Here is a 27,878-nt window from a genome sequence, read left to right as displayed (position 1 = left end):
TTTCACCCTAAATGCATAGTTTCACCATATCGATCACAAAGAATCATAGTTCAGAGTTGGAAGTTACTTTAGAAGTTCTTTAGTCCAACTTCTACCCAATATTACATCCTTCTCTAGAGCATCCCAAACATGTAGTTGCCAGCATGTTTGTGACCATACAAGGTGGCATCAAGCTTTACGTCGTACATATCTCCATATAGTTTAATCTTTGATTTTTACGTTGAAACGGTAGAAGTGTGCCTTATGATTTAGTTTAGAGTAAGTAATGCCTCTAGAAATCAGATACAAAAGAACTTGATTATAAAACTGTTCACCACAGAGTGAAATTGGATATAAAATTGATTTAATAAATAATCGAGAAATACTGGGTTGGCCAAAAAGTTCGTTCGGGTCACAAAAACCCAAACTTCTTGGGTGACCCCATATAATGATTGAAGGACCAAGTAACGTACTTCTAATGTAGCATCTTATATAGGAGCAGGAAACTCCAGGAACAGTGTAGGGATGGGCTTGGAGAAAAATTGGATGGGAAATGGGAAATTTCATAGACGTCAGAAGTACCAGTCTGTGGGCAGGAAGGAGATGGCCAAGACTGATGGTGTTTGTTTCCTCCCTGGAGCCTCGGGGCTGAGCTGCAGCCCTCAGACGTGCTGGGCTGAGGAAAGAGTGAAAATCGTGCAGTACATGGAATTTTAGTTACCTAAGAAGAGACGTCATATGGAAAGTCTAGACTAAGGTTATAGATGGTCCATCATGAGACTTAATAAGGAATTACAGATAATAATAGCTAAATTTAAATATAAATAGTTAAGTAATGATAATAGTTAAATCACACGACCTCACTGAGATATAAACACTGAAAAGTAAAACACAGCTTAGAACCCCTAGTGGTTAAGATTTTCTGCTGTAGTAGCGGGTATCAGTTCTCTAGCTGCCTCTGCGTTCCTGGAGTACTAATACTGGTTTGGTTGTGTCATTCCATATTTGCCTTTTGACCGGGTGGTGCTTTGGGGAGAGGAGGGAAGTGCTCATCACTTACCTTGTCTTCTTTGCTGCTCAGAATTCCAGCTACAGCGGTGACAGCAGATTCTCTACTTTGTCGTCATCCAGAGAGGACACCTTGGTTGGTTTCCATTTAAATCTTTCACATCCTCTCTGCAGAAACTACAGGTTTTGTAGCATGCAATCCCATATGTGTAAATTCCACTCTCTTTTCTCTTTGAATGTCTATTTTATGAAGTTTCCTTTGGGTAACTGTTAAAGTCCATTTTGGGGTGGTAATTAACATGATATATTTAATTCGGATTTAGCCCACTCTCTTGCATTTGAATTCAGATTCAAATGTTTGAATGCAGATTGTGGGGTTGAGTTAGGCACGGTGAAAGAAGGTATGTGGCTGTGTAGTAGTTGGAATTAATCAAAAGGGAAAGAAGAAAGCCCTGAAATTCTTCCCTTGAGAATTCTTGAAAGCAGAATTACTTTGCAGGGTACATGCATACTTGGGGCAATTTCACAAGGACGGAATAGACTTGGAATGAAAATCAAATCAAATCCAAACGTCCACACAATAACATTCCTTCCCGTACTTTAAGAACATACACCAATCTTGATAGGCGAATATTTCTCAATTATTTAAGAGCCCTAATAGGTAAGGCTTGTTCATCCTACCTAGGTGAGATTTGTATTCACTCAGCAAACATAAGGGAACTAGTTTAGGTAGGGAAGTCACAGAGACAAGCAGGTGAGTTAGGTCCTCCGGAAGCATTTACTTGTAAAACAGAAGACAGACACCCCCCCCCCCCCGCCCCCTGCCCCTCGCACTAGTGCAGAAACTGATTTTGCCAGGAAGTGTCATAACAAAGAATGTCAACTGAATCTTAAAGAATACGTAGGGGAAAAGAAAATAAATAGAAACTAGCCAGGTAGAGCCACAGTAGTCTAACCCTAGTCCTTCAGTCGTCCTCACCCCTGTCGTGCCTCAGCCCCGCCCCCAACTTTCTACTCCTGCTGCGTGGGGAGGGCGGAAGGGGGCGTTCCAGACACTGCCGCAGCTTCTCCCTCTCTCCATCAGCTTGCCCACGCCCCAAACCCCCACCGCTGCCCCCCATAATAATAAATACTCCAACCCTTCCTTCCCCTAGTATGTGAACTCTGACAATATAAAATCAACTGTAAGCACCAAAGGTTTGGTGGGTTTTGACACCTTGAGTTTTTTGTGTATTGTGTGCATTTTCTTAATTCAGCGGGAGATTCTGCTGTTGAAAAGAGCACTTCGTCATTCAGAAAACTTTACTTCCAAGCTTAGATACTTTCTGTAAGATAGAACATGGTGTTAGTTATCTAATACTTGGATGTGAATTATTCACCAAAATTAATTGACAAAATGGCTTCTACCCAGGGCATTCTCCCAACCACTGGAACAAGTTTCAGGGTTTGTGTTAAAATATTAGAAACTTTCTCCCTGCGCACCCCAGGATTCCACTTGCCTGCCCCTCAGGTCATTCTGGTGCACCTGATCCGAGGCATAGGAACGATAGGCACAAGTTACGGGATCTCGAAAGGATGGGGAGATGTCTTAGCGTGCCACCAAGTTACCCGAACAGAACTACTTCATCCCCTTCAAGGGCTGCCCTGGGTTTGCATAATCAGTAGAATACTGCTGACATGGAAATCTGAAGCAGCTAGCCGCCTCTTCAAGGGTCCTTTAATGTGGATAGGACATTGTGTTTGGGGAAACCGCTAATTTATGTAGTAGTATTCCCCGGAAACCTCGTGTAGACGGTTGGTCTCAGAAGCGCCCCACTGAATCGATCATGTCTTCTGTGAATCCTGAACACATGCGCATTGTGTAAATACCTAACCAAGCCCAAGATCATCTCCAATGAAATATTTTATTACGTAGAATAGAGGTTACTATCTCTGCAAATTCCTGATTTTGAGTTTTTCCCACCAAACTGTAAAAATTAGAATTTGCTTTAGAGAGACCTTCAAAATCCCACTGACCTTGCTATCAGTTCAAATTAGTGAAACTTGTTTTTGCCTGTGTGTAGCCTCTCAAGTCCTCATTTAGTCCCAGGTAATAGTTCTGTCGGTTAACTGGACTGCCTTATTGCCTCCCCTCATTCTCTCTTCCCTGCAAGTGCATGTCCTTTACCCATCTTGTTGCAGAAGTCAGTTTCGTGTGAATTGATGATGCCTTTGAGATGAAATAAAGCTGTGAGCCTTTTTCCCCTCCGGCCCGTTTTCTCTGATTACAGGGACCTTCCTGCTCCGACTTCGGGCTTCTCAGTCGTGGCCTTGCTCCCAGACCCGTGTCTGCCCAGAATGGAAACCGGGTCTGTCCTCCTCCTTTTCACATCATTCTTCCCTCTTCTTTCCTTCTGTTGTCACTTGAATTGCTGATTAAATGGACGTGGATACTTCAACCTCTTCCATGTGAAGTCCAAAGAGCAAAGCTTAGTAGATGTTTCAATTGGCTTGACTAACTGGCTAAGACTTTCCTCATCCTTTTAAAGCAAATCAAAAATAATTTAAGACCTTATAATTTTTTTAAAAAAGGAGTTTAGGAAAAAGGAGGCTCTATTAAATGTATACTTTCAAAAGCTCAAGTCCAAGAAATTGGTCTCTTGGGTCTCTCCTCCTTTTCCAGCAATTGTTCCCCATTTGGGGTTTCCTTTGTTTTTTAAAAACACATTTTTTCTCCTGTAAATGTATCCAGGAAGCAATTTGGAAGGCTTTTGTGCATAATCTAACTCCTCCGTCTTGGAAAGTGGGGAGAACGGCGTTCTCCGCTGTGTTTCCTGTTTATACAAGGCCGTCCCCGAGGTGCTTGGCCTTTTTAGCTCCAGGTATAGGAGTCCTGCTCTCGTAGGAGGAGGTCAGAGGCCGAGCTCCAAGAACACATCACGTTATGGAGGTTGAACTGCCATCTCCCTGTATTGTCGTGTTCCTTGGCGTTGCTGAGTGATTCATCCCTGTTCCTGCATGTTCCCCGACCAGCTCGTGGGCCCCCTGCCTTGGGCTCTCCGTGGCCTCTGCCGGTAAACAGGTTATGATGCTCTTTGGAGGTGAGGCTCAGGTCACACGAGCGAGCTGCCCTTGTGTTCCAGCGCACCCCGCACAGGCTCTGCCTCCGTTCGGGTGTGGGTTCCCCTGTGCCAGAGACGTGCCAGCCCTGGGCAGCTGCAGCCCCTCTACAGCTCCTTTGTATCTTGGAGACTGTCGCTGGGATCCTCTGATAGAAGCAAACAGGCTCTTCCTGCCGCACTGTTCCTGTGTATTAACACCCCCAAGTGCTTTCTTCACCTGGGATTTTGAGTCGTGGGTTTGGGCTCTTGCTGGTGTCGTTGACGTTGTCACCATTCTGTCTCGCTCCCCGACCCTTTCTTCTAGGAGTGCCTGAAAAGAGAGGCCCAGAAAATAGCCATATTTCAGAGGTTCTGGGGAAGTTCACTATTTTTAAAGTTAGAAATCATCTCATGTTTATTTTCCTTGTAAATGTGGATTTCCATCTATCAGAGTTATTGAAGGCATGGTGCCTTTGTGGACTTCTTTTCCTTATAACAGTTGTACAATAACTTGGCTGTCATGATCACCAAAAGCATCATAATTACCTTGTCACTATTACTTGTTGCTGTTTTTTCAAGGGTTTAAAAACCTGCCATTTGCTTTCATCCTCCAGCCCTCCTATATGTACGGCGCTGCCCGGCCGGCTGGGAGTTACCGGGTGCGTGTGCTTCCCACAACCCCTTGCCCGCTTCTGCCCACTCCGCCCATTCCCACCCCCCCCCCACGCCCTGCCTAACCACCCCCCCCCACGGCCCCTCAGCACGCACGCGCGCCTCTCCCCCACCGAACACCTGCTCTGAGTGCGGTGGACTCAACCTGTTTGCAGCCCTTCTGGGGGTGAATTACCCCTTTATGTGGAGCTTACACTTGCAGCCCCCTTTGGCCAGATCTGGGGTTTGTTTCTCCCGACAGTTGACAGTAGCTGGGGAAGACACGTGTTTGTATAGGATTGTTAGGCAGAAATAAAGTATTGGCAACATTTGCTTAATCTATTGGCAAAAAGAAAGATAGGTTTTTACTGCTTTGGTAACCTTAACAGATATTAATCCATTATGTTATATTATCTTGGAAATTTCCAGTTTTAAATACCAGGTACTTAGGCCCTGCAGGAAACTTAAGTATTCAAAGTAGCCACACTCTGATTGTTAATAACTTTCTGAACTTCCATCAGATCGCACACTTTTGAATTAGATGTATAACTGGTCCAGCAAACCCGCTGTGTCCTCAAGGAGAAATAGGGGAAATTAAAGCTCCATTCATGGTATTGTAAGCGCCTATTTACCCTCATTTACCCTCAGTGATTGATTACATAGGATTTTCAAGTTAATGAAATGTTCTGTTCTCTAGTTAGCAATTCTTAAAGAATTATAAGATAATTGAGCTATAATCAACATGCTATTTTTCTTACAAAGTCACTTCATATTGGAGTAACTCTCTAAGCATCAACTGTGAGGATGCCATGAGAAAATCCAGGATATTTGAACTCTCTGCTCGTTTTAAATCTAGATTTACAAGTTTTTACTTAGCAAGGAATATTTTTCAGAGTCATAGATTTAAAGGAGGTTCCACTGCATGCCAGTTGGTTGATAGCAACTGAAACTTCTCTCACTTGGACTTTTGCACGACCCTGTTTTTTTGCTGCACAGCCTTTGCCTGTGGAGGTGGTTTTGAGCCTTTCCTGCATGTCTTCCATCGTGGTGTTTTTCAGGATGTGTTCCTGGCATGTGTCACTCTTCCTTAGCTTACATTTCAGTGTTTCCTGGGTGCCGATGGAGAGAGGAAAGGTGCTCTGTCCTGACAGTCTGTTTTCGTCACAGGCGTCTGTGTCGGATGAGAGCAGTCTCGGTGGGGCTCGGCGGAGCAGTGCCTGCGGTTCCCACGCTGTAAGGCACTTTCTGCGTTTCCCGAGCTTTCTGCTGCATGACCCTGGGGTAACTCTCTCAGCACAGCTTCAGCCCTGGGAGATAACTAACCAGAGTGATAGGAAGGAAACACTGTCTCATCCCAGTTTTCCATGGTAATAAGGGTCATGGATAACGTAAGTCATACAGCCTTTGGTGTTAGTTTAATGTCCTCACTCGTCAGTTTATGTTGAGGTCAAAGGGAGAAAGATTCATCTTAATTGAGTTTTATCTGCTCTTTCCCTGCAGCAAGGGATGAAGTGATCTTATAATAATAAAAGGAGTCAAAGAGTCAAAAGGGAATTCAACAGGCCACAAATTATTCTCACCTCTGGATGATCGAGGAAGATGAACAAATTTAAGGACTAGAGTATTACACATAAGGAATTGCCTTTTCCTATTTTGTTGTCCTTTCACCTCTTTGAAGGATTTGAAGTGATAGGGTTTCTCAATAAAGGTGTAGTAGTTGTACAAGAAATACTTGTTGAATGAAAAAGAGTGAATGAGTGAAGGATAAAGGAAAACAAAACGGGCTGGGCCCATGGAAGTGCGGAAACTGGTTGACCTGTCCTGAGGATCAGCTGACTGGGCTTTGGACCCAGTCAGCCCTCCCCAGGGGCGGATGCTTCTGCGTCCTGAGGCTCCTGCACAAATCCTAGGAAGATACATCCACGCCCCACATGAACGACGACGGCTGAGGAAATACTTGAAAGTGCTTTTATAATTTTGCTTTCGGAAGTCATTGACTACTTAATCAATTGGTTAAATGATCCGGCTTTATGATTTATTATGTTTCTCCGGCCATGAATATTCAGGAATTCTTAGGCAGTAAGCCAGGGTAGCCTACAGGTTTCTTCAGAATGTAGTTTTTATAAATATTAATTATAATAATTGATGTAACATGAGTTTTTTAAAATTTTTATTGGGGTGTAGTTGATGTACAGTGTTGTGTTAGTTTTAGGTGTACAGCAAAGTGAATCAGTTATACATATACATGTATCCACTCTTTTTTAGGTTCTTTTCCCATATAGGCCATTACAGAGTATTGAGCAGAGTTCTCTGTGCTCTACAGTAGGTCCGTGTTAGTTATCTGTTTTATACGTAGTGGTGTGTATGTGTCAGTCCCACGTAGCATGAGTTTCTGTCGACATCTAATTGAACACTTGCATTGAACAATTTTATATTGCATAAAATTTTAATGCAGTGGAACCCGCTATATTGTCTTTTTCCAAGTTCTTGAATATTTTTGTAGGCCCTTAAAAAGCTCATCAACCATACCTAATGGATGAAATAGCTCAGGCCCATAGGACGGATAAAATGCAACTAAATGATTTTCTTTTATCAGTAAGAGGCAGCAGCCTAACTCTTGAAGAGAATGGATCTTCCCAAGCACCAAAGCAGAACTTCTAATGTCTGGCGGGATGTACGTCTCCTAGATTCTCTTTAAGTGTTGCCTCTGTAGATGGACTTTTTCAAGTAGCCGATTGCTGACCTTCGGGGCCCTGTGACTGGCATCGCTGATTGCTCTTTTGTGTAGCAGTTATTTGGTGTTTTAAACCCTTCTGTAGGAACTGCCTGGGCGGAATGGCTTTAGGGAGTTAGGAGGTAAAAGGTCTTCTTGTCCCGACAGCAGAATGCCTAAAATAGGGCTCACGTCCCCGGTCTCACACCAGGCTGAAGAAATAAAAGAGAATCAAAAGATTTTTTTTTTCTGCACCTAACACCACACTCTCTTGCAGAAGGAGCACAGCATGCGTTTGCTGGATTAAATGGGACAAATTGAACCCTGGGATAAAATCCCTCAGAAGAGATCTCTGGGCCATCGGCTGTGTGCCAGCCACCGATCAGCAGGCCTGGTGGGAGGGAAGGTTCACTGACCTCTCATCCTTTCCCATCTCTGCCCCACCCCCAGCCCTCAGGATAGCCCTGCAAGGGGATGTGGAGCTCCCCGCGCCCAGGAATGCTATCTCCCCAGGCTCTCTATGCAGCTAGGAGCTGTGGCCGCTGACAGATACACACACACAAATGCGAGGACACTGCGCCTTGGGAGTCCCTCCTGTCCTGCCCCGCAGTACTGAGAGCTGGGTCCAGGCTGGCCCCAGGCCTGCCCAGGACAGTCCTGAGCCCTCTTTCAAAGGCTTGTCCCCGTCTCCATTCCCCCAAGAAATCAGCCTCAGACACAGTGTGTGTTTACAATTAAAGGACTAATTACAATTACGGTTAAATGATTAAATGACTAGTTCTTGAAAGTAGAACGGTTTTGCTTCAAAACCTTTCTATTCTGTACCTTCCTTACCATTCGTAAGCTGTGTGCATGTTGTAGGAAGGACTCTTGGCCGTGTGTGAAGTGACCTTCTTAGTTCTGACCCTCTGGGAAGCGGTCATCACCACCGATGCCAGCTGGTCCAGGAGCCGTGAGAGTTGTTTCTAGCAGAAAGTGACAGCTTGAGAAAAGCCCAGCTTGTATTCTCTTGCATAATCCTCAGAACCTGTGTGGTCAGCGTCTCTACTTCATGACATAGATGACAAGATATGTAACTTTCTCAAGCTCTCGTGGCCGATAAGAGATGGACCCTGGACTCAGATCTTGCTATTGAATAACTTACTTCAGCCCACATTAGCCACGCTGACTCTGAAGTATGGGCGACTCCAAAGGTGCCACATGGACCACAGTGACACAGACTTTACACTGATTCTTTTCCGCATGATCAAGTCAGATCGGATGATTTGCGACTCAGGAGTTGGGGAAACCTGGGTCAGAGATAAACCTGATTGACAACAATCTGTCATATCTCAGCACCATAAAGCAGGACTCGAATGACACAGGATACAGTAGGATTTGTCTACAGGAGGAAGTTTTCCTCTCTCTTGTATCAGCAAACCCAAAGTCGAAATACTTCTGCTTTAAAGTGCTGACGCTAGGTGTTTTCCTTTATTTTGAACAATAAAGCTAAAAGGTGAGGCTAGCAATGCTGGTAGATTTCTTGTACGTGCCATACATGGCAGTGATTCTTACACACAGTGTGTGTACAGCTGTATTATCTGTGCATCAGAAACAGCATCTTGCACCTACGTGTAAATACACAATAAATATTTATCCAACATAGGAATGAGTCCAGGCAAGATGGGTCTGGGGAATTTGCTCATCTTGACCAAGGCTGTTAACAGCCTAAACTTGAAATGGTTCATTCAACAAGTATTTCTCAAGTACCTACTGTGTGCCAGGCCTCGTCTGGTCGCTGGGGATTCAGCAGGGAACAAAATAGACACAGACTCTGCCCTGGGGAATTCTCTGCCCTGGGGAATTCCTCTCTGGTGGAAAAACAGGCAAACTAAACGATGGTATTTACTTACGATAAGGATCGTGAGCGCCCCTGAAGTTCTGTGGCCCCATAATTTGCAGTAGGAATGATGCCTGCGGGCCTCCAGGGGGCCTGGGGGCAGGGAGCGGGCAGTCAGCACAGGCCTCGCAGGCCAGCTTCTCAGTCTGCCGGTGCCTGTGGTCCTAAATGGTGTTCGAGTTCCGCCTCCCCTCCCACCCTCCCCCCACCCTGCCTCGTTCAAGAGGAAGGTAAGATTTTCTTTTTCAGGTCTCATGAACCGCTTTTATGATATTTTTCAGATATGTACATACTTTTTTTCTTAACATCTTTATTGGAGTATAATTGCTTTACAATGTTGTGTTAGATTCTGCTGTATAGCAAAGTGACTTGTAGTGAGGTGGATGGACTTAGAGACTATCATACAGAGTGAAGTAAGTCAGAAAGAGAAAAACAAATACCATATGCTAACGCATATGTATGTAATGTAAAAAAAATGGTTCTGAAGAACCTAGAGGCAGGACAGGAATAAAGACGCAGATGTAGAGAATGGACTTGAGGACACCGGGCAGGCTTAAGGGGAAGCTGGGACGAAGTGAGAGAGTGGCATGGACATATAGACACTACCAAACGAAAAATAGATAGCTAGTGGGAAGCAGCCGCGTAGCACAGGGAGATCAGCTCGGTGCTTTGTGACCACCTAGAGAGGTGGGATGGAGGGGTGGGAGGGAGATGCAAGAGGGAGGGGATATGGGGTATATGTACACATATAGGAAGGTAAGATTTTGTTGTTGTTATTGTTGTTAAACTGAAAATGCATTTAGGCCTATCACAAATGTGAATACAAATCAAAGTTAAGGGCATAGCCTCCAGATACACGAGTTGCTGGTGTTTTCCTTTACTAGAAGAGAGGAAGTTTAGGTAGATGGGTAGACAGACAGATGTACACGTAGGCCACCAGATAGAAGGTCCTGCGGCACTTTAAAAAGCCTTGCCTGATTTTGTATTAACCCTAAATCTTATTTTGTATTCACTTGCAAAGATAGTAGAGAGGCAGACTTTTGCATTGCCCCGAAGCCGGCCCCGCTTGTCCCGGTCTTCAGTTTCTGTGCCGGCAGGCAGCTCACGTTCGTGGAGGCTTTTCTGCGCAGAAACTAGGTGTCCTCCACACCCCAGCTGAACAGATGCTCTGTGTTACTTTCTTCCTACTAACCAAGAATTCTGTGTTTTTTGATAGTGTGATTAAGTTTTGTGTTCTGAGTGGCCGCATGTCGAATGCTGGGAAGACACAACCTCCTTTCCCAGGGCCGGCCAGCGGCCGCACTAACCTCTCCTTCCCTTCTGGGCTGCGCCTGGCTGGCCTCACAGCTAACCGGAGCCTTTGTCTCGTGGCCTCCGTCCTCCTTGCATCTTCGCTGACCTGTTCCTTTGTTTCCATCTGCGTGTCCCGCGGCCAGCTGGGTGGGCAGCCCTCGGAGCACAGCGGCCACTTCAAGTCCAGCTCCCGCAGCTCCTCGAGAGGCAGCTCGGCGCGGGCCAGCCCAGTGGTGAGTGGGCCTCTCGCCCTTGCTGCTGTCCACTTCCTCCCTTCCCCCCCGCCTTGGACCCTTCACTCCTCTGTCCCGTAAGAAGATCCCTCCACCTCCAAACGCCTGAACCGGGAGAAAGTAGGAAGGCTTTCCATGATTTATTTCAGGTCTAAGCAAAAGCAGGATTGGGGAGGATGCTTCCAAATTTAGAAAATGACTATTCAGTGAGCTCAGAATTGCACTGCTCAGTTTGCAAAGGACCATCTAGGAAGCTGCTGACAGCGCTGAAGAGATGGGGGTCTCACTGGGAGACGGGAACTTTGCGCAGTGCGGGAGAAATGTAGCCATGTGCCTGGATGTGTTGTTTTCATGATTTAAAAATTTGAAGGCTCTTTTTGTATTTGTCCCAGTTAATTTATTTTTTTTTAATTGGGGTATAGTTGATTTACAGTGTTGTGTTAGTTTTAGATGCACAGCAAAGTGAATCAGTTATACATACACATGTATCCACTCTTTTTTAGATTCTTTTTCCATATAGGCCATTGAGAAGAGTTCCCTGTGCTACACAGTAGGTCCTTGTTAGTTAGCTATTTTATGTATAATAGTTTGTGTATGTCAGTCCCAATCTCCCAATTTACCCCTCCTACCCCTCCCCCTACTTCCACCCTGGTAACCATAAGTTTGTTTTCTACATCTGTGACTCAATTTCTGTTTTGTAAGTAAGTTCATTTGTACCATGCTTTTAGATTGAAGGGTTCACTTTTTTTTTTTTTTTTTTTTTTTTTTTTTGTGGTACGCGGGCCTCTCGCTGCGGCCTCTCCCGTTGCGGAGCACAGGCTCCGGATGCGCAGGCCCAGCGGCCATGGCTCACGGGCCCAGCCGCTCCGCGGCATGTGGGATCCTCCCGGACCGGGGCACGAACCCGTGTCCCCTGCATCGGCAGGCGGACTCTCAGCCACTGCGCCACCAGGGAAGCCCCTGAAGGGTTCACTTTTAAACATTTTGTTTGGAACATTATCTGTTATTGGAGCCCAACAGTTTTTTAGGGTAAAGTATCGGCCTGCGAGTGCCACGGCATCCCTAGCTCTGTTCCATCCCCCACTGTCCCGTTGGTCCTCTGTTCAGTGCCTGTGAAACAAACGACAGAGCTGCTCTCCTGTTTGTCACCCGGCCTGAGATGACCCAAGTTCTGCTTCAGAAAGCAAGGGGTCCTGCTACCTAGTCTCCATCATTTAAGTCTCATTTTTGTGTGTTTTTCCCGTGGTCCTTGGAATTTTAGACAGTTTCACCGCATCTGATGCTTTGTATGAGGCAACTGTATTGTTCTCTTGACCATAAGGGATTGGCAGGGCACATCTGCCTGGGGGACATTTGGGATGGGGGGCTGACACAATGACCAGGGAAGGACGTCCAGTGGACAGGGGCTGGGCCGTGTGCCGAGCGGTGTGCATGCCAGCCCTGCACCACGGGGGCCGCCACACCGAGGGCCAGGACCCCTCCTCATAGACCCTGGGCAGAAGAAGGCAAAGATGGGCGAGGTTGAACTTGGAACTTGACTGTGGTTTGTAACTCACTTACACAACACCACAGTTAGACGCATCGATGTCTAAAATTCAGGAAGTGTTCCTGGTCATCAGAGAAGAGGCCGTGGGCTGAGTCGCCCACTTGCACACGTGCACCCATGGGGTGCTGCTGATTTGCTTTTAAAATTAGATGCAGCCTTTTAAAGCCAGGAGGCTTCACACCAAATGCAGACGTCTGCTTCTCCTGGCGACGAAAACAAAGGAATGGATCCCTTTTGCAGACTGAGCCCGTATTGCTGAGTCGGGGGCCTCAGTCCCCCCACGCCTGCCCTGGTTTCCCCGACTCCAAGGCCAAGGCCAGAGCCATTCGTCACTGGGCTTGCCCGGATGCTCTCCTGCTAGTAGAGAAATGTTCTCTCCGCCGTTTACACATCGCGGGTGAGAAAACAAAAGATAGATGAGGCAAGCGAGTATTAGAGCAGGAGAGCCTGTTTCCCTGTGGAATTGAAAGCTGCCCCCCTTGCCCCCCAGCAATGAGGGTAATAGGAGAAGCCGCTTCCTGACCGCACTGGGGTGGGGCAGGAAACGTGGGATGGCGGACACCCCACAAAGTCCGCTGCTTACTGCTCCAGCCAGGACTGGTCAAGCAGGGACGGTAAGGTATCCAGCTGTTCCGTATCACGTACGTTCAGTGTTCAAAACCTGGTGCCTCACTTCTTCTGCACGTGGCAGACGGGACTGAAGCGCAGCGTTTGTGAGCTGAGGGATCCCTGCGCCGAGGTGAGCAGCGCCCGTCTGCGCGGGCCTGCCTGCCTGCCTCCGCCTTCAAGCCCTTGCTTGCGTGTTTCCGACGGAAGTCATCGGTGTTTTCCCATGATAGACCCGACGCGGAGAGCGGCCCGTTCTCAGGCATGATGCTCGCTCTCTGGCGCTCACTTTGGGGAACACGAAAGTTCACGGTCGTCAGAAGAAGCTGAGGCCTGACGCCTCCTGGGCTCCCTGCCTGGCGCAGCTCAGGCGAAGCAGGGAACTGTGCACCCGTGATGGTCTGACGTCTTTGGGTTTATCCGGGCGTCAGAATGAAGTCTCAGCCTAGCAACACGTCTAGTTCCCCGGACGGAAGAGACTGAAACCAGATATGAATTCCCCTGTCATCTGCTTCCTAAATCTGACAACAGTTTACTCCCAGAAAATGGGTTTAGTGGACACAAGAGAGGTGAGCGTTCATCGTGCCCGTGTCCCTGGGGCCTGAGGACGAGAGGCGGGGGTCTCTTGGTAACTGGGGAGCCTGGCAAGACCTCCGCCACCGTCCCTTGGTCCCTGGAGAGCCCTGGGTTTGCAAGACTCCCAGGGGCTTGACTGGGCTGATTTTTCAGTTCATTACACACACGTCATCAGTTCCGTCTCCTTTCTCCCCTGACCCAGCTGCTCATTGACAAAGGTCGGCTGACTCAGGCTGGCACAGTTAGTGAGCAGAGGTCAGCATCCGGGCACCTCACGTGGGTGTGGGGCGTCAGAGCTGAGGACGCCTCTGGGTGTGGCCCTCAGGAGGCAGAGGCACCTGTGTGCCGCGCAGGGCACTTCCACGCAGTTATAGTGGCTCCTGGTCATCTGAAGGATAGAGCACAGGCAGCATTCCTGGCCTCTGCAGAGGGTCTGGAGGACAGAGCTGAGTGAGCCCTCTGCTTGGTGCTTCCAAACCGCAGTCCTCTTCCACGGAATCTGCCCCATTTCTCTTTTCTGAGCCTGCACAGTCACACCACTGGAAAGGGCTGGGAGTTTGCATTTTGGGCTTGCGAGACGAACAGTGTAAGTGGATGCATTTGGCCTTGTTGATTGGAAAGAGGCCAGGAAACTTGTGCTCAGACTCCCCTGGTCCTCCTGCCTGGGAGGGAGGCCTGCAGGGACAGGCGGTGCCCAGGGAGAGGCCCGTGGGGTGAGTGATCCTCCCCGCCTGGCTTCTCAGAAGGACGCAGAGCAGGAAGGGAGAGTTCCAAGACCCAGGTTAAGATGTCACAGCTCTCATTCCTGGCTGGGGACACCTGGCCAGGCACGTAGACTTCCTGAACTCCACCTGGAAAGATGAGTAATGATATGCTTGAAAACCAAAAACAAGAAAAGATTTGGGTTGATAACCTGCTTCTCCTGGGCGAGTTTTCCAGGGCTGTGAGTGTTGTCCACTATGGCTCGGGGAGAATGATCCCGCCTGGTGATCCATCAGGAATATGGTTCCAGGGGGTGGTACGGGTGAGGGCAGGGGGCAGGGGCCTCTCCGGGAGGAAGTAGGAGCCGGGGCAGGGGCAGCCCTGGGAGGCTCTGGGTGTGGGATGTAGGCTGGTGCCCCAGGGGACGGGCAAGTGGAGCATTGCCCAAGAACAAAAGTAACCAGAATGAGGGAAAACGACAGCTTGCCCCACTTTGAGAAAATAAAGGTACCTCAGCATCCAAAGGTGCGAAGTGTGCCCCACCCCCTGGGTCCTCCAGCCTCGTGGGGAGCAGAGAGGGTGCCCGCCCCATCTCAGAAGGGCATACACTATGGGACCTCATCTCATTTTTCACGTTCTGTAGCTGAGCCCTATTTTCTCCTCCAGAACCTTCCTGTTGCGGAAGTTGGGGTCCGTTCATTCAGCCAGTGTTTATCGAATGTTCTAGACACAGGGCTGCAGTGGTGAAGGAACACACCTGCTCCCCTCACAGACCTCAGCAAATGGGCGCAATACAGTATAGAACTCAGAGCACGAGCTCGAAGCAAAGAGGCAGGATGCTTCCAGGGAGCTGGACTCGGGAGTCTGGGTAATCCAGGCCAGGAGAACAGCCCGGCAGAGGGCCTCGCCTGGAGGGCCCGACGCAGCTGTGTCACCCAGGCCTGAGAACCCAGCGAACCTGCTGGGTCACGGAAGCACCGGTCAGGGGTGTCCTGCGTGGCGCCCAGGTTCACGCGCCAGTGTGTTTTCAGAGAAGCATTGGTGGTGAACAGGAATCTCAGCCCCATCTGAGTTGGAAAAACAAAAGACTGTAATGACTCATGTTTTGTGTCGTGTGAAGAGGTGGAAGCAGGAACCAGGTGGAAAAACAGGTCTTGAATTACAAATACAAGAGTTCAAGGACCAGTCATTCAGGATGAGGTCAATATTATGGGATTTAAACCAGAAATTTCCATTCTAATGGTAGCCTCCACTGCTGTTTATATCTGAAGGAAAATTACCCTTAAAATGGGTGTTTTCTGAGCAGCGTTCAGTACTGTCAGTTGGTTTCTCGAGAGGGACCCCGTGACACTGGGACACTGCTTCCATGAGCCCATTTCCCATCTGGGGCTTGGGGCACCATGAGGAAAAGTCCCTTTGTCCCTGGCCCCCTTGCGAGGGTCTTCCCACGCCCACCTACTGTACTCTGTCTCGAGGAAGGTGGGCAAGCCAGGTGGTGATACGGAAAACTTGGAATTTGAAACCTCACCAGACATTATATTTAAGTGAGCCTAAATAGTGTGCTCATCTAGACACGATTTTAGAAGGTTGGAATTAACAGAATATTTAACGTGCTACGTTAAGCGTTGGTTTCTGAAAGGAAGAGTTGCCATAATTTAAAAGCTCACAGAATTTGTTTGGAAGTGACTACCTCCCGTAGATTTTAAAAGATACCTTTTTATACACTCCATTATCATTATAAAATACTGGTTTGCATGTTTCATAAGGCTGTTACTATAAAGTTTTCACACTGACCTAAAACGTTTAGTATTGCTGGTAAATGAGAGTAAGAAGGCTAACAGGCTGCAAGGTCTGTGGTGCTGCCGCCCTTCCTCGGATAAGAAGGCAATGTCCACGAGGTCCTGTGGCTCGTCCCGGGTCCCGTGCTGCCGTGGGCTGCAGCGTGTGGGGACACGTGTGGTCCACGGCATGCCCTGGGTCACATCATGCAGCAGAAACGACAGTGTTTAAAACCCTTCCATCTATTCTGTTTCTTTGTATATTATTTTCAGAGATAAAGTACTATGCTTTATGTCAAATTAAACTCACCGTCAGGGTTACTTATCTGTTCCTTTGTTAGGGGCAGTGAGGGGTGCCCGGCCTGACCAAGGCTCCCTGGGCCGGTCCCACTCCGTTCGACGCAGGCTGCCATCTAGTGGCATCCGGTGGGGCTGCAATGGCTCCATGCTGCTGCGCGGCTTTTCTCCCTCCATCCCTCCCTTCCTCTTGCCTTGCCTTCCTTCTTTCCTTTCCTTCCTTCCTTCTGTTTTATTGAAATACAGTTGATTTACAATGTTGTGTTAATTTCTGCTGTACAGAAAAGTGATTGTTATACATATATATATTCTTTTTCATATTCTTTTCCATTATGGTTTATCACAAGATATTAAATATAGTTCAGTTCCCTGCGCTATACAGTAGGACCTTGTTGTTTATCCATTCGATATATAATAGTTTGCATCTGCTAATCCCAAACTCCCAATCCGTCCCTCCCCCAACCAAAACTGCACCACTTTCCATGGGGCTCCGCGTACTTCTTAGGTTGCAGGAAGGCTGGCAGATACACGTGTCCCTTGTCATTCAGAAAACAGACAAACGTCAGTCACCCTGATACGTAAAATACAGATTGGAAACAATAGTCAAGCATAGATTGGCTATAACTGTCATTGAGAGCTTAATTTTTCCCTCCGTGGTCTCTACTTAAAAACACGTCCTGAATTTTCACATTCTGAGTTCGTTATCTATTTCAGAACAAAGGCTTTTTTCAAACTACTTTTAAACTAAAGAGAAAGCTATGGTTTTAGGGTTTTTTCTCCCTTATTTGGTGTTTTGCAAATTACAAAAGCAGCGTGTGTGTTTATGGTGAAACAATGCAGAACAAAGCTATGCTAAAGGCCCCCAGGAAACCAGTGCTTTGGGGTCTGGTGTATAGTTCTCATCTTTCTCACAAGAAATACTACAAAAAAGAAAGTGGGGTCCTCATTTTATGGGCACGGATATCTTTGTAGGTGAACATAGGATTTCTGGAGCTTCATTTCTCTGGGCAATATTTATCTATTGCTGAGGAACAGTCAGGAAAGACACTATTTAAACTGCAGAGCAAAACAGCAACAGGCTTCTCACGGTAGCTTGATGTTCTGTTCAACTGAATCTTCTCTTTCCACCAACAGTTAAAATACCCTCTTTATTTTCATCTCATTCATATTTGTTCTGCAAACTAACTTATTCTAGGGAATAAAGGCCTTGTGTCCAGGAGATCTAATGAATGGATTCTGCAGCAGAGCAAGTGCTGGACAGTAACTTTTCCTTCGTTGTTGGAAATTTTCAGGAATATTTGTATTCCCAAGTGGAGAGGAGACCCACACTTGAAATGCTAAAATCTTCCTCATGACTCAGAACATCGGTCGGGGGCTCCCTGGGGCTCTGCCAGGGAGGATGAGATAGAACCATCTTAATTGTGGGCCATCTACAGATGTTCCAGAATATCTAGTCAGGCTGGTGTGACATGCACATCTGGAAAAATATAAATATATAAGTTTACACACGCTAAACGCACGTGCCAACAAATGGCAGGCGGTGTGCGACATGGTAGTGAGTGAGCTGTCTTTATCTAACAGGCTATGACTGCCACATCGAGTGTGAAAAAGGATGCACGTGGCCAAGAGTGTCTGGAAATCTCCTGTCCTTGGAGGCCAGCCGGCTGTGGCCCAGTGGAGAGGAGAGTCCTCTGGGCGGAGGCAACGCCAGAATCCAAAGCCCCACCCACCCAGGGGCTTATTTAGCAAAAGCTGGGAGTGAGGCCAGCGCGGCTCATCCCGCTGGCCTGGGGGCTGCAGCTCCTTCACGCCCTCTCAGGACAAGAAGGAGACTGGTTAGCTGAGAGTAGAAAGTTCTTGCTGAAGCCCCAGATGTGAGCTGGGTGCGTGAGAACAGATGCAGTGGATTTGGGAGGCAGATCCGGGGGCAGAATTGGATCTGTCAAGCAGAAGAGCCTTGAGCTCGACTCTCCTGAGCTCAGAGCTGGTTTCAGAAGTTGCCTTCTTTTGAATTAATCAAGTATTTTGTACGATTCCTTCTGATCCCCTTGGTCGGCTGATTAGCTCTCACGCTTTGCTGTGTTATTCTAGCGGTTACTTCAGGCATCCTGCCCTTGGAAAGCAGGTTTGAGGAGCGTGAAGGAGAGAAGGTGGCAGTCAGTGAGCCTTCTTGGTGGGGGACAGGATGGTGAGGATGTGGGCATCCAGCCCAGCACGGGCCCAGGGTGGGCAGAGGACAGGAAGTGCGCGTCTTTACAGGAAATCACCGCCATTACGGCATCCTGACCTGTGCTTAGCGCCTGCACCCACATGCCCCGTGCATGACGGCGATGTGGGCAGTTGACCTGTTCACGAGCCGCTCTGCGGTGGCCTCGGACCCAGACCCGTTAGGATTTGTCCACCTGCAGTCTGGGTGGTCTGTGGCGTAAACAGTCAAGGGTGACTGCAGGGTCCCAGCTCACTCACGAGGTCTCCTGGATCAAAGGTGTGATCCCACCCGTCACGGGCATCTTCAGTTGACTCCCTGGCCATCAAATTTAAGAACCTCTGAGCTACAGGAGGTGGGATTGGAGGCATGATGGGAAAATCCAGAGAGTCTGGAGACAACTTGGTGCAGGGTTCTCTCGCCCTCTGGGACCTTTCCCATGGACTTTCGGAAAGGAGCCCTCAATGTGCCAAAAAAAAAAAAGAAGAAGAAAAAAAAAAGAGAAAGTTGGCCTTTCGTTGGATGCTAAGCAAAGAAAGAAATAGCACCAGTGCAGCCTCAGACTGTTGACCCCAACAGACCCTCACAGGGCAGGGGTCTCCCGTACGGTTGAAGCAGATGTGCTGTCTTGGGGCTCCACAGGCTGCTGGGGTTCCCGCAGAGACCCCTGCTTGCAGGAGGGAAAAGAGAGGATTCAGAGACAGTCCAAACAGGAAAGATTTTGAAAAGCCAAATTCTTGGGGTCCCCTTTTTCACCCAGCAAATTCTCCTGTACCGTCACCCACCCCCAGCCAGCTCCCCACATCTGGGTGTCTGTCTCAAAATGTTTACACTAGAATTTTCACGTTGACTCAGTTACTCAGAAGCAGTGGAAAAGCTGCAGTTGTGGCTCCACTGCTTTCTCTTGCTTTGGAGACCAAGTGTAGTGAGAGTCAAAATTAAAACTGTGTGGTTGCATCTTCCAGCCCCCAGAATGCTGGTCATATTCTCACGTTCCGATCATAGTAATTGTGGTGGGTGAACGAGGCTGGTGCCTGTCCTGTCCCACACTGTGTCCTGCACACATGTAGAAACTGGTCAAGTCATCCTGTTCAGTTCATTCACAAATCATCTTCCTGTGGAAGTTGTGAAAGTTGAAAAACCACACGGTGAAATTCAACCAGGCTCACTGAGCTGCCCGTGGGCCACCGCTGTGACACCAGCGTATCCGAGAGTCTCATGGCAAAGGAGTGTTTAAAATCACAAAGCAGGGGAAGATCCCACATGCCGCGGAGGGGCTGAGCCCGTGAGCCGTGGCCACTGAGCCTGCGCGTCCGGAGCCTGTGCTCCGCAACGGGAGAGGCCACAACAGTGAGAGGCCCACATGATGCAAAAATAAAAAAATAAAATCACAAAGGAAGCTGATGCTTTATTTTATTATTATCTTACCCCCTAAATCCAGATTCTCCGTTTAATGCTTTTAAGTATTTAATATTTATCCATTTTCCTCTCCAGGTTGAAGAGAGACCAGAAAAAGACTTCACGGAGAAGGTAAGGAATTTCTGTAGAGCTTTATGTTGTGTCATCTATAAACCACGAGGGTCCCGAAATTTATGGATGAAACTAACAAGAAAATATATTGCTTGATCTTTAATAAAGAATTTCACCACGGAGTGAACAGGACTAGTGGGTGGCTCACCAGGCAACACACAACCTTTGGGGTCCCCGGGGGCGGGGGTCACTTCCAGTGTGCATGCTAAACCTGCAGAACGGTGAAGGAATTCACGACGGGCCCAGCCATGGAGCTTACGGTTACTCCAGACAAACCCTGAGCGTCCATGAGGCCCCTCGAGATGAACCTCTTTTTCTTGCTCACCACAAACCCACCGAAGATATTGCAGTTTGGAACCTGAGTTCAAGTAAAGGTACCATCCTCGTAGACTGAGAAATAATCCTGGTTTGGGCTGAAATCCCATTTGCTCTTGCCACTTTGCAGGGGTCTCGTGGGCTGCCTGGCCTGTCTGCAGCCACACTGGCCTCCCTGGGTGGGACTTCCTCTCGAAGGGGCAGCGGGGACACCTCCATCTCCATTGACACTGAGGCCTCCATTAGGGAAATCAAGGTAAGACCCTCTACTTACGCGTGACCTAGAGAAACCTTCTGTGAAAATCAGTCTTCAAGTAAAGTAGGATTTAATTTGTGAAGTTCCAGCTCTTTCTTCTCCGTCTGGTCTCCCCTCCCTCCCATTAAGCTTGGTGTTCTAGTAACAGTAGGGCCCGGCCCGGTTCTTGTTCTGCAAGGAGCCGCCCCTGACTTCCCCGCCCCGGTAGGGCCAGCACACCTGCGCTGGGATCCCTCAGCTCCCCGGGCACACCTGGGCGAGAGCCCTCACCACGCTGCCCTGAGGCGCTCAGCCACCTCTGTACACAGAGCAGAAGTGGACATTCCGCCCACAGCACTGGAAGGTGCTGGACACGGATCACTCGCTGCCCCCGACAGTACCACCCTGCCCTTCGCGCATCCCCGCCCTCTGCCTGCAGCGTGCCCTTCCTTCCCCTCTGTCATATGCGTAATATGCCTTCAGTAGACCCCATCATGGTATTTTAGTGATCTTTCCTTCTCCCACTAGTCTGTGGACACTGTTCTCTGTTACATCCTCAACACTGAGTGTGTGACAGACAAATGGGCCTCTGCTTGTTAAAGTCACTAGGGACGTTGCATCTGAAAAGGAGACTGTGCAGAGGGGAGGCCGAGTCACCAGACCTCGTGTCCTCTGGAGAGAGCGCCAAGGACAGGGAGGCTCTTCCGGGGCACCAAGGGCAGGGAGGCTCTTCCGGGTCAGGTTTGGCTTCATTTAGGGACGAGCTTTCTAGTGATGAAAACTGGTGAAAGGGAACCAACTTCCATTGGTGCTACCTGAACAGATGGATGGCAGTCGCCAGGGAGGCCAGAGAAGAGCTTAAGCATCAGGGCTGGTGGGACTAGGTCCCCCTGCAGACGCCTTCCAACTCCTGTGCTTTATAAGAACAATGTTTTGACTTCTTTTCCTGAAATGTCCCTCCCTGTGTGGTCCCTCGGCCTCCTGCAGCCCTTTGGTCATCCTTTCCCGCCTTGAAGTGGAGTTGGCTGCAGTCATAATCTGCATCTGGTCTTGGGGTTGTGAGCATGACTCAGTCGTTCAGTAAGGATTTATTGCAACTCCAGCTCACGCCAGACACCAGCCCCTGGGAATGTGGCGGTGAACGAGACGGGAAAGTAGAGTCCATGGGCTCTGTAAGGGCAGGGACAAGGCTTTGCTGATTTCTGTCTTCCGTATCTTACTGTGTGTAGCACAGAGCAGAACTCAAAAGAGCTTGAATGAACTGTTAAGAATGAGTAAGTTAACCTGTTCCATTTTCAGAAGCTCATTTTATAAAACTGCGTAAAAATATTTGAAGCCACATACCTTTGATAAAATTGTGTGAAAATATCATATGAGATACACCTACATTTTCATCTTTGTAGTGTTGAAATTCATCTTATTTTCCTTTTAACACTTAAAAAAGTTAAACGAAGATCGCTGCTCCAACTACTCAAATAAGGAAACCGCCCAGAAGTAGAAAAGAATCAGAGAATCGCCTCTCCTTCCTTGTGGTCTCTGTCCATTTTTCCCTTTAACATCATTTGCCTTTTTTGCCATTTCCCCCAGGAGCTCAATGAGTTAAAGGACCAGATTCAGGATGTAGAAGGCAAATACATGCAGGGATTGAAGGAGATGAAGGTACCGGCTTACGGAAGTGTGGACTCACGATATTAACCCAGCTTAACTTTAAGAAATCCTACAGAAGACATTCAGACTGCATGCTCGCTCTGAAGAGGCCGCAGACCGTAGACCTCAAAGTGGCAGGAATGCTAGTAGCACGGGTGCGCGTGCTCAGGGTTTTCCCAAAGGCAGCTTTGAAACCAAGACTCGAAAATTGTAACTCCTCATTAGCAAATGTTACTAACATGTTTCCTGGTGCATGTCTTGGACTCAGCTCCCCACCACACCTGGCTTAAAACCAGTTTCTCATTTCCCACAGAAGCAGACCCTACACTTGAAGAAGGGTTTTTGGTTTTCTTCACTTTCCGCAGTCCTTACATACGAGGAGGGCTTCAACTTAATTTGCTTCTCAAAACACCTGATGTCTCCCGATAAGGAAGTTCTGTTGCTGTGCTTTTGAAACACACAAATTATTTGCATACTGCGCCATTTTGCTAATGGAAGCAGTGTCTGAATGTGTGTCTTCTCGGATTTATTTGAGTAAATGACACGGTACTCGTAGCAAGTGGCATTACTGCATTGTGCCGACCAGGAAGTTGAGTTGCCAGGCTCCGTGAAGTGAGGTGGGGCATCAGGGACTTTATTCTCTGGCTTCACTGGGCAGCTCGGGCAGCTCAGGAGTCTAGCAAGAGATGGTAACTCTGTTCCTTCCTTTTCAGCTCCTGAGAAAGTACCCCCAAACCAGTCTGAGTTCGGTATCCCAGGGGCGCCAAATCACATGACTAATTAATCAGTTTCCTATTTGTCACCGCTCTTTAAAAAGGGGGGAAAATTAAGATTCTGGCTTTCAACTCCTACCGGAGTTGGAAAGAGAGCCATGGAAGCAGCGCAGGAATCACTGGTCCCACCTGAAATCCTTGCCCTGGTTTGCAAGTGCAGGCGAGAGCAGCGCTGGTCTCCGCAGAGCCTCCTGGTAGCAGCTGGCACACGCCCGACCCGCCAGTGCCCGCCTTTCTGTAGCTCAGGGTCCTTTGCACCTGGGATGCTGCTCTGTGTTCTCCCAGAGTCGTCTCCCGCTGGTCTGTGCTTCGGGGTCCACACGCTGCTGTCCCCTGGGGCCTGCCCTGCCGGTGTGGGAGCCCCGGGGTTGAGGGGGGCATGTTCACTTTGCAGGCCTCTTTCCCTGGTTGTCTTTTCAAAGGAATGAGCTTTGTCTCTCCGGGACCTACCCAGTGAGGCCTGTGTACCTTGTTGAGTTTTCCTATGGGTTGAACATGTGAACTTCCACTTAAGCCTTTCCTGGTTCATAAGCCCCAGTGGGGACAGTGGGCCGCTGGCGGCAGGTGTTCTACTCCCCCTCCCCAGCACTGGCTCTGTCCCAGGTTCTGGTCACGTGTCTTGAGTGGTTACTTCAGACACCTGTACAGCGGGCTACAGAATCAGATTCCCACAGCCAGGGCTCTGCTGCCTCTGTGACCGGAGCCCCTTCCACCCAGCGTCCCCCTTGTCCTGATGACTGTAAGTTATCTTCACCCCTACACACAGTTAATAACTAATTTCCTGAGTCATGAGAATCGGAACAAATTGAAAAGGGAGACTTTGGGGGCATTTCAAATTGCCATGTGTTTCTTCTTCTGATTCATTTGCTCCCAGAAATAAAGTCTAAATTTAGGGCTGCGTTTTTGGAGGTTTTGTTAAAAATACTGAACTAATCTGTGTTTCTGTTTCCTTACTACAATTTCGAAAACATGACCTATTTTCTGCAGGACTCACTAGCAGAAGTTGAAGAAAAATATAAGAAGGCCATGGTTTCCAACGCTCAGCTAGACAATGAGAAGACAAACTTTATGTACCAGGTCGATACGCTAAAGGACATGATGCTGGAGCTTGAAGAGCAGCTGGCTGAGTCCAGGCGGCAGTACGAGGAGAAAACCAAAGTATGTGCTAGTGCGAGAAAGGAGGGTGGAGTGTATATATATGTAAACGCTATATGTAATTACGGACGGGAGAATATATAGATATATAAATGGTGTATGTAAGGATGGTAGAATATATATATAAATGATATATGTAAGAATGGGAGAATATACAAGTAAATGGTATGTATAAGAATGGGAGAATATATATATACACAGGCATATGTATATAAATGGTATATGTAATTATTGTAGACTATATATATAAATGGTATGTATAAGGATGGGAGGATATACCTACGGTATAGGTAAGAATGGTAGAATACGTGTGTGTGTGTATGTATATATATATTTGGTATATGGTATCTACACATTATACGTGTGTATGTATATATTTGCGTGTGTGTGTTTTTTTTAAAAACAATAGTTCTCCACTTGCCCTGGAAGCCCAAACATATAAGAATACCATGCTCTTTGCTGAGGGACTTGCAGTATTGGTATGCACAATTTCAATATGTAAACTAGAGACAATTTTACTAGGAGGACATTTGTGTGTTTTGCATATAAGGTGAAATCATAACCATGAAAAAACCTGCCTATGAAAGACCCAGCATGCTTGGACAAAGCACAATTAGAGCCTTCAAGATTTTCCTGTTAATATACATTTCTTCATTCTTACTTTGTTATCTCAACACTAGAGAGAAATAGTTGCAAGTATCAAGGATTTTAAGAAAATTATATTCATTTGTTTTCTGCTGATTGGGAAAAGACATGGTTCCTCCACTTGAGAATTAAAAACCTTCATTAACCTCAGAAAAGGGTAGAATCTTATTTGGGCTTTCATGAAGAACCACTGGAATTAATATGTTAACTTATGTTATCAACAAAAAGCGTGAGCATATGTTGAAATTAATGACAGTAGGCTGATTTGGTGAAGGCTGGGCTTCGCTGTTCTTTGTGAGACAGCAAGACATACTTGTTTTTCATACTTTAAGGAATTAGCTGGTTTTTCAAATCCTAGAATATTATCCAGTTTTTCAGAGTTGCTGAGATAAATAGAAAATTTAATTTGTGAGTGTCATTATCTTTTTTTTTCCTAACTAGCTATATCCTCTAAATCCCAAGGGTTGAAGCCAAATACCATGACAACTCAGGGGCCTCCTTCTTTCACTACTGTAGTTGAGTTAGAAGCTAAAGAAGAATTTTGTCCATGAAGTTCCTGGTAACTGAACTCTGAAACAAAGGAGAAACTTTTCATGAGACCTGATGTCATGAAAGCTTTCTTTGAAACTAATTCATAATTTAGGAGCAGAGAGCATATTCTGAACCCACTTGGGTGGAACAGTACTGTAATGCCTTCTAAATTACTCCTAGAATGCCCTCATTTAGGCATCAGGAAGTAGACCAAGAAGCCCCAAATCTAATTCCAGAGAAATGGGGTGATCCTGGAATGTTGACCCAAGGTAGAGACCATGGGCGAAGCAAAGCCCGACAGACATGTCTTTGTCACAGCTAGGAGGATCCAGTCACCCCCAGACTTCAGAAAGTGGGTGAGCACATGATGCCAGGATGAGCTAAGGTCAAATTCCTTCCAAAATAACTGGTAACGAATTGAGGGAAGGTGTTCCCTGCTGTTCCCTAAACTGCTGGCAGCTAGGTGGGTACCACACCATCGTCAGGGACTGCGCTGCTGTGCTGTGCTGAGTGGGAGACGAGAGGAGCGTGTTGCCCGGTTGCAGGGATGAGTCTCATGCAGGGAAGGGTTGGACTGGGGGAGCGGCTTTGTGCTGACAAGGGCTTTGCTTCCCCCACCTGTTTCTGTTTTGTCTCTGAGGTACAGAGCTGGCCGCCCACTGTTAGTGAGATAAACTTGCCAAGGTAGACCATCCCTTTTTGCCCCAAAGAGTATTCATCGGCATATTTCAGACTCAGGGATGATTTTATTACCACTCTTTTGCAAAGCTGCCTCCTCCAGGCCTTCAGCAGACAGCTTGGGGGCCTTCCCAGGGCACGGCTTACCTGTAAAGAAATCGGGTCATACTGTCGGCTGTGCCAACTCCTCAGGTTAATTTTTTTTTGAATTTTTGAATTTTATTTTATTTATTTTTTTATACAGCAGTTTCTTATTAGTCATCCATTTTATACATATTAGTGTATACATGTCAATCCCAATCTCCCAGTTCATCCCACACCACACACACCCCCACCCCTTTCCCCCCTTGGTGTCCATATGTTTGTCCTCAGGTTAATTTTACAGTAGATCGTAGGGTTGTCTTCTAGAAAATCCAGAGAAACTGGTTCATGTTGTTAAAAAGGCCTTGAGGGCTTCCCTGGTGGCACAGTGGTTAAGAATCTGCCTGCCAATGCAGGGGACACAGGTTTGAGCCCTGGGCCGGGAAGATCCCACATGTAGCAGAGCAACTAAGCCCGTGCGCCACAACTACTGAGCCTGCGCTCTACAGCCCGCGAGCCACAACTACTAAGCCTGCGCACCTAGAGCCCGTGCTCTGCAACAAGAGAAGCCACCACGATGAGAAACCGGCGCACCGCAACGAAGAGTAGCCCCTGCTCGCCACAACTAGAGAAAGCCCGTGCGCAGCAACGAAGACCCAGCACAGCCAAAAATAAAAACAAAAAAAATAAATAAATTTATTTTTTAAAAAGGCCTTGAAAACTGTGATGACATGGTAACAGGTAATTTGTTCCAGGTAAAGGTAAATCATAAGAACGTGAACTAGAGTGACAGAAAAATGTGATTCCACTGGAACTTGAACGTTCTTCTCCTCCCTTATAGGAATTTGAAAGGGAAAAGCATGCCCACAGTATCCTCCAGTTTCAGTTTGCTGAGGTGAAAGAGGCCCTGAAGCAAAGAGAAGAAATGCTTGAGGTGAGTAGTTTTTCCCGTTTTTCTTTTCTGTTCTTTTTCTCTCTTTGTGTGTGACTTACGAGCATCTTGCTGGGTCATTACTAAAGCCACCAGTTTTCTTGAAAATTGAGTTTAGGCGAATTCTCTATGCCTCGTTTGAGGAGACAGTTCCTTTTATTAGTGAAGATTCTCATTCTTTGGTGGTTTTGTGTTTGTTTGAGGAGGTGTGGCAGACCGAATAATGCCCCCCAAGATGCCCATGTCCTAATCCCTGGAACTGTGACTATGTCACCTTACTCAGACAAAGGAACTTTGCAGATGTGATTAAGTTAAGGACCTTGTGATGGGAGATTATCCTGTATCATCTGTATGGACCCAGAGTGATCCAAAGGGTCCTTGCAAGAAGGAGGCAGGAAAGTCAAAGGCAGCATACGAGATGTGACCACGGGGGCAGAGGTCAGAGCCACGTGAGGAAGGGGCCACAGACCAAGGACTGTGGGCACATCTAGGAACTAAAAAATGGCGGAAATAGATTCTCCCCTGCCCCAAGCCTCCAGAAAAGAGCCCAGGCCTGCCCATGCCTTGGGGACACCACAAGACTCATTTTGAACTTCTGAGCGCCAGAACTGTAAGAAAATAAGTTCGTGTTGTTCTAAGCCACTGAATTTGTGGTAATTTGTTACAGCGACAAAAGGAAACTAATACAGACTTGACTTTTTACTTTTTTAATTTGGTTAGAACTCTAGTGCCTGTAAGTGAGAAGTTCACTCCAGCTGGTTTTCTTCCTACTCTTGGAGCTGGGGAAAAGGACAAGGATAAAGTCCCTGC

General features: G+C 47.4%; 1 protein-coding gene across 40 annotated transcripts in view; it reads left to right on the top strand.

Annotated features, from left to right (window-relative positions):
- Window positions 1–27,878, top strand: part of LRRFIP1 (LRR binding FLII interacting protein 1) — a 142,514-nt gene that overhangs the window by 95,655 nt on the left and 18,981 nt on the right. For 11 of the 40 annotated variants that reach the window (XM_067740114.1, XM_067740085.1, XM_067740080.1 and 8 more), the window contains 10 exons: window positions 1,061–1,123; window positions 3,258–3,335; window positions 4,682–4,726; window positions 5,886–5,951; window positions 10,747–10,836; window positions 20,042–20,077; window positions 20,523–20,648; window positions 22,215–22,286; window positions 24,035–24,205; window positions 26,979–27,071. In XM_067740114.1, coding sequence (XP_067596215.1) covers window positions 1,061–1,123; window positions 3,258–3,335; window positions 4,682–4,726; window positions 5,886–5,951; window positions 10,747–10,836; window positions 20,042–20,077; window positions 20,523–20,648; window positions 22,215–22,286; window positions 24,035–24,205; window positions 26,979–27,071 — 840 coding nt within the window. The remainder of the gene's footprint in view (window positions 1–1,060; window positions 1,124–3,257; window positions 3,336–4,681; window positions 4,727–5,885; window positions 5,952–10,746; window positions 10,837–20,041; window positions 20,078–20,522; window positions 20,649–22,214; window positions 22,287–24,034; window positions 24,206–26,978; window positions 27,072–27,878) is intronic. The other 29 variants (XM_067740095.1, XM_067740093.1, XM_067740102.1 and 26 more) reach the window with 9 other exon arrangements.

This window comes from Pseudorca crassidens, chromosome 6 (assembly GCF_039906515.1).
Source record: "Pseudorca crassidens isolate mPseCra1 chromosome 6, mPseCra1.hap1, whole genome shotgun sequence".
NCBI lineage: Eukaryota > Metazoa > Chordata > Mammalia > Artiodactyla > Delphinidae > Pseudorca > Pseudorca crassidens.
This window is presented reverse-complemented; position numbering and strand designations above follow the sequence as displayed.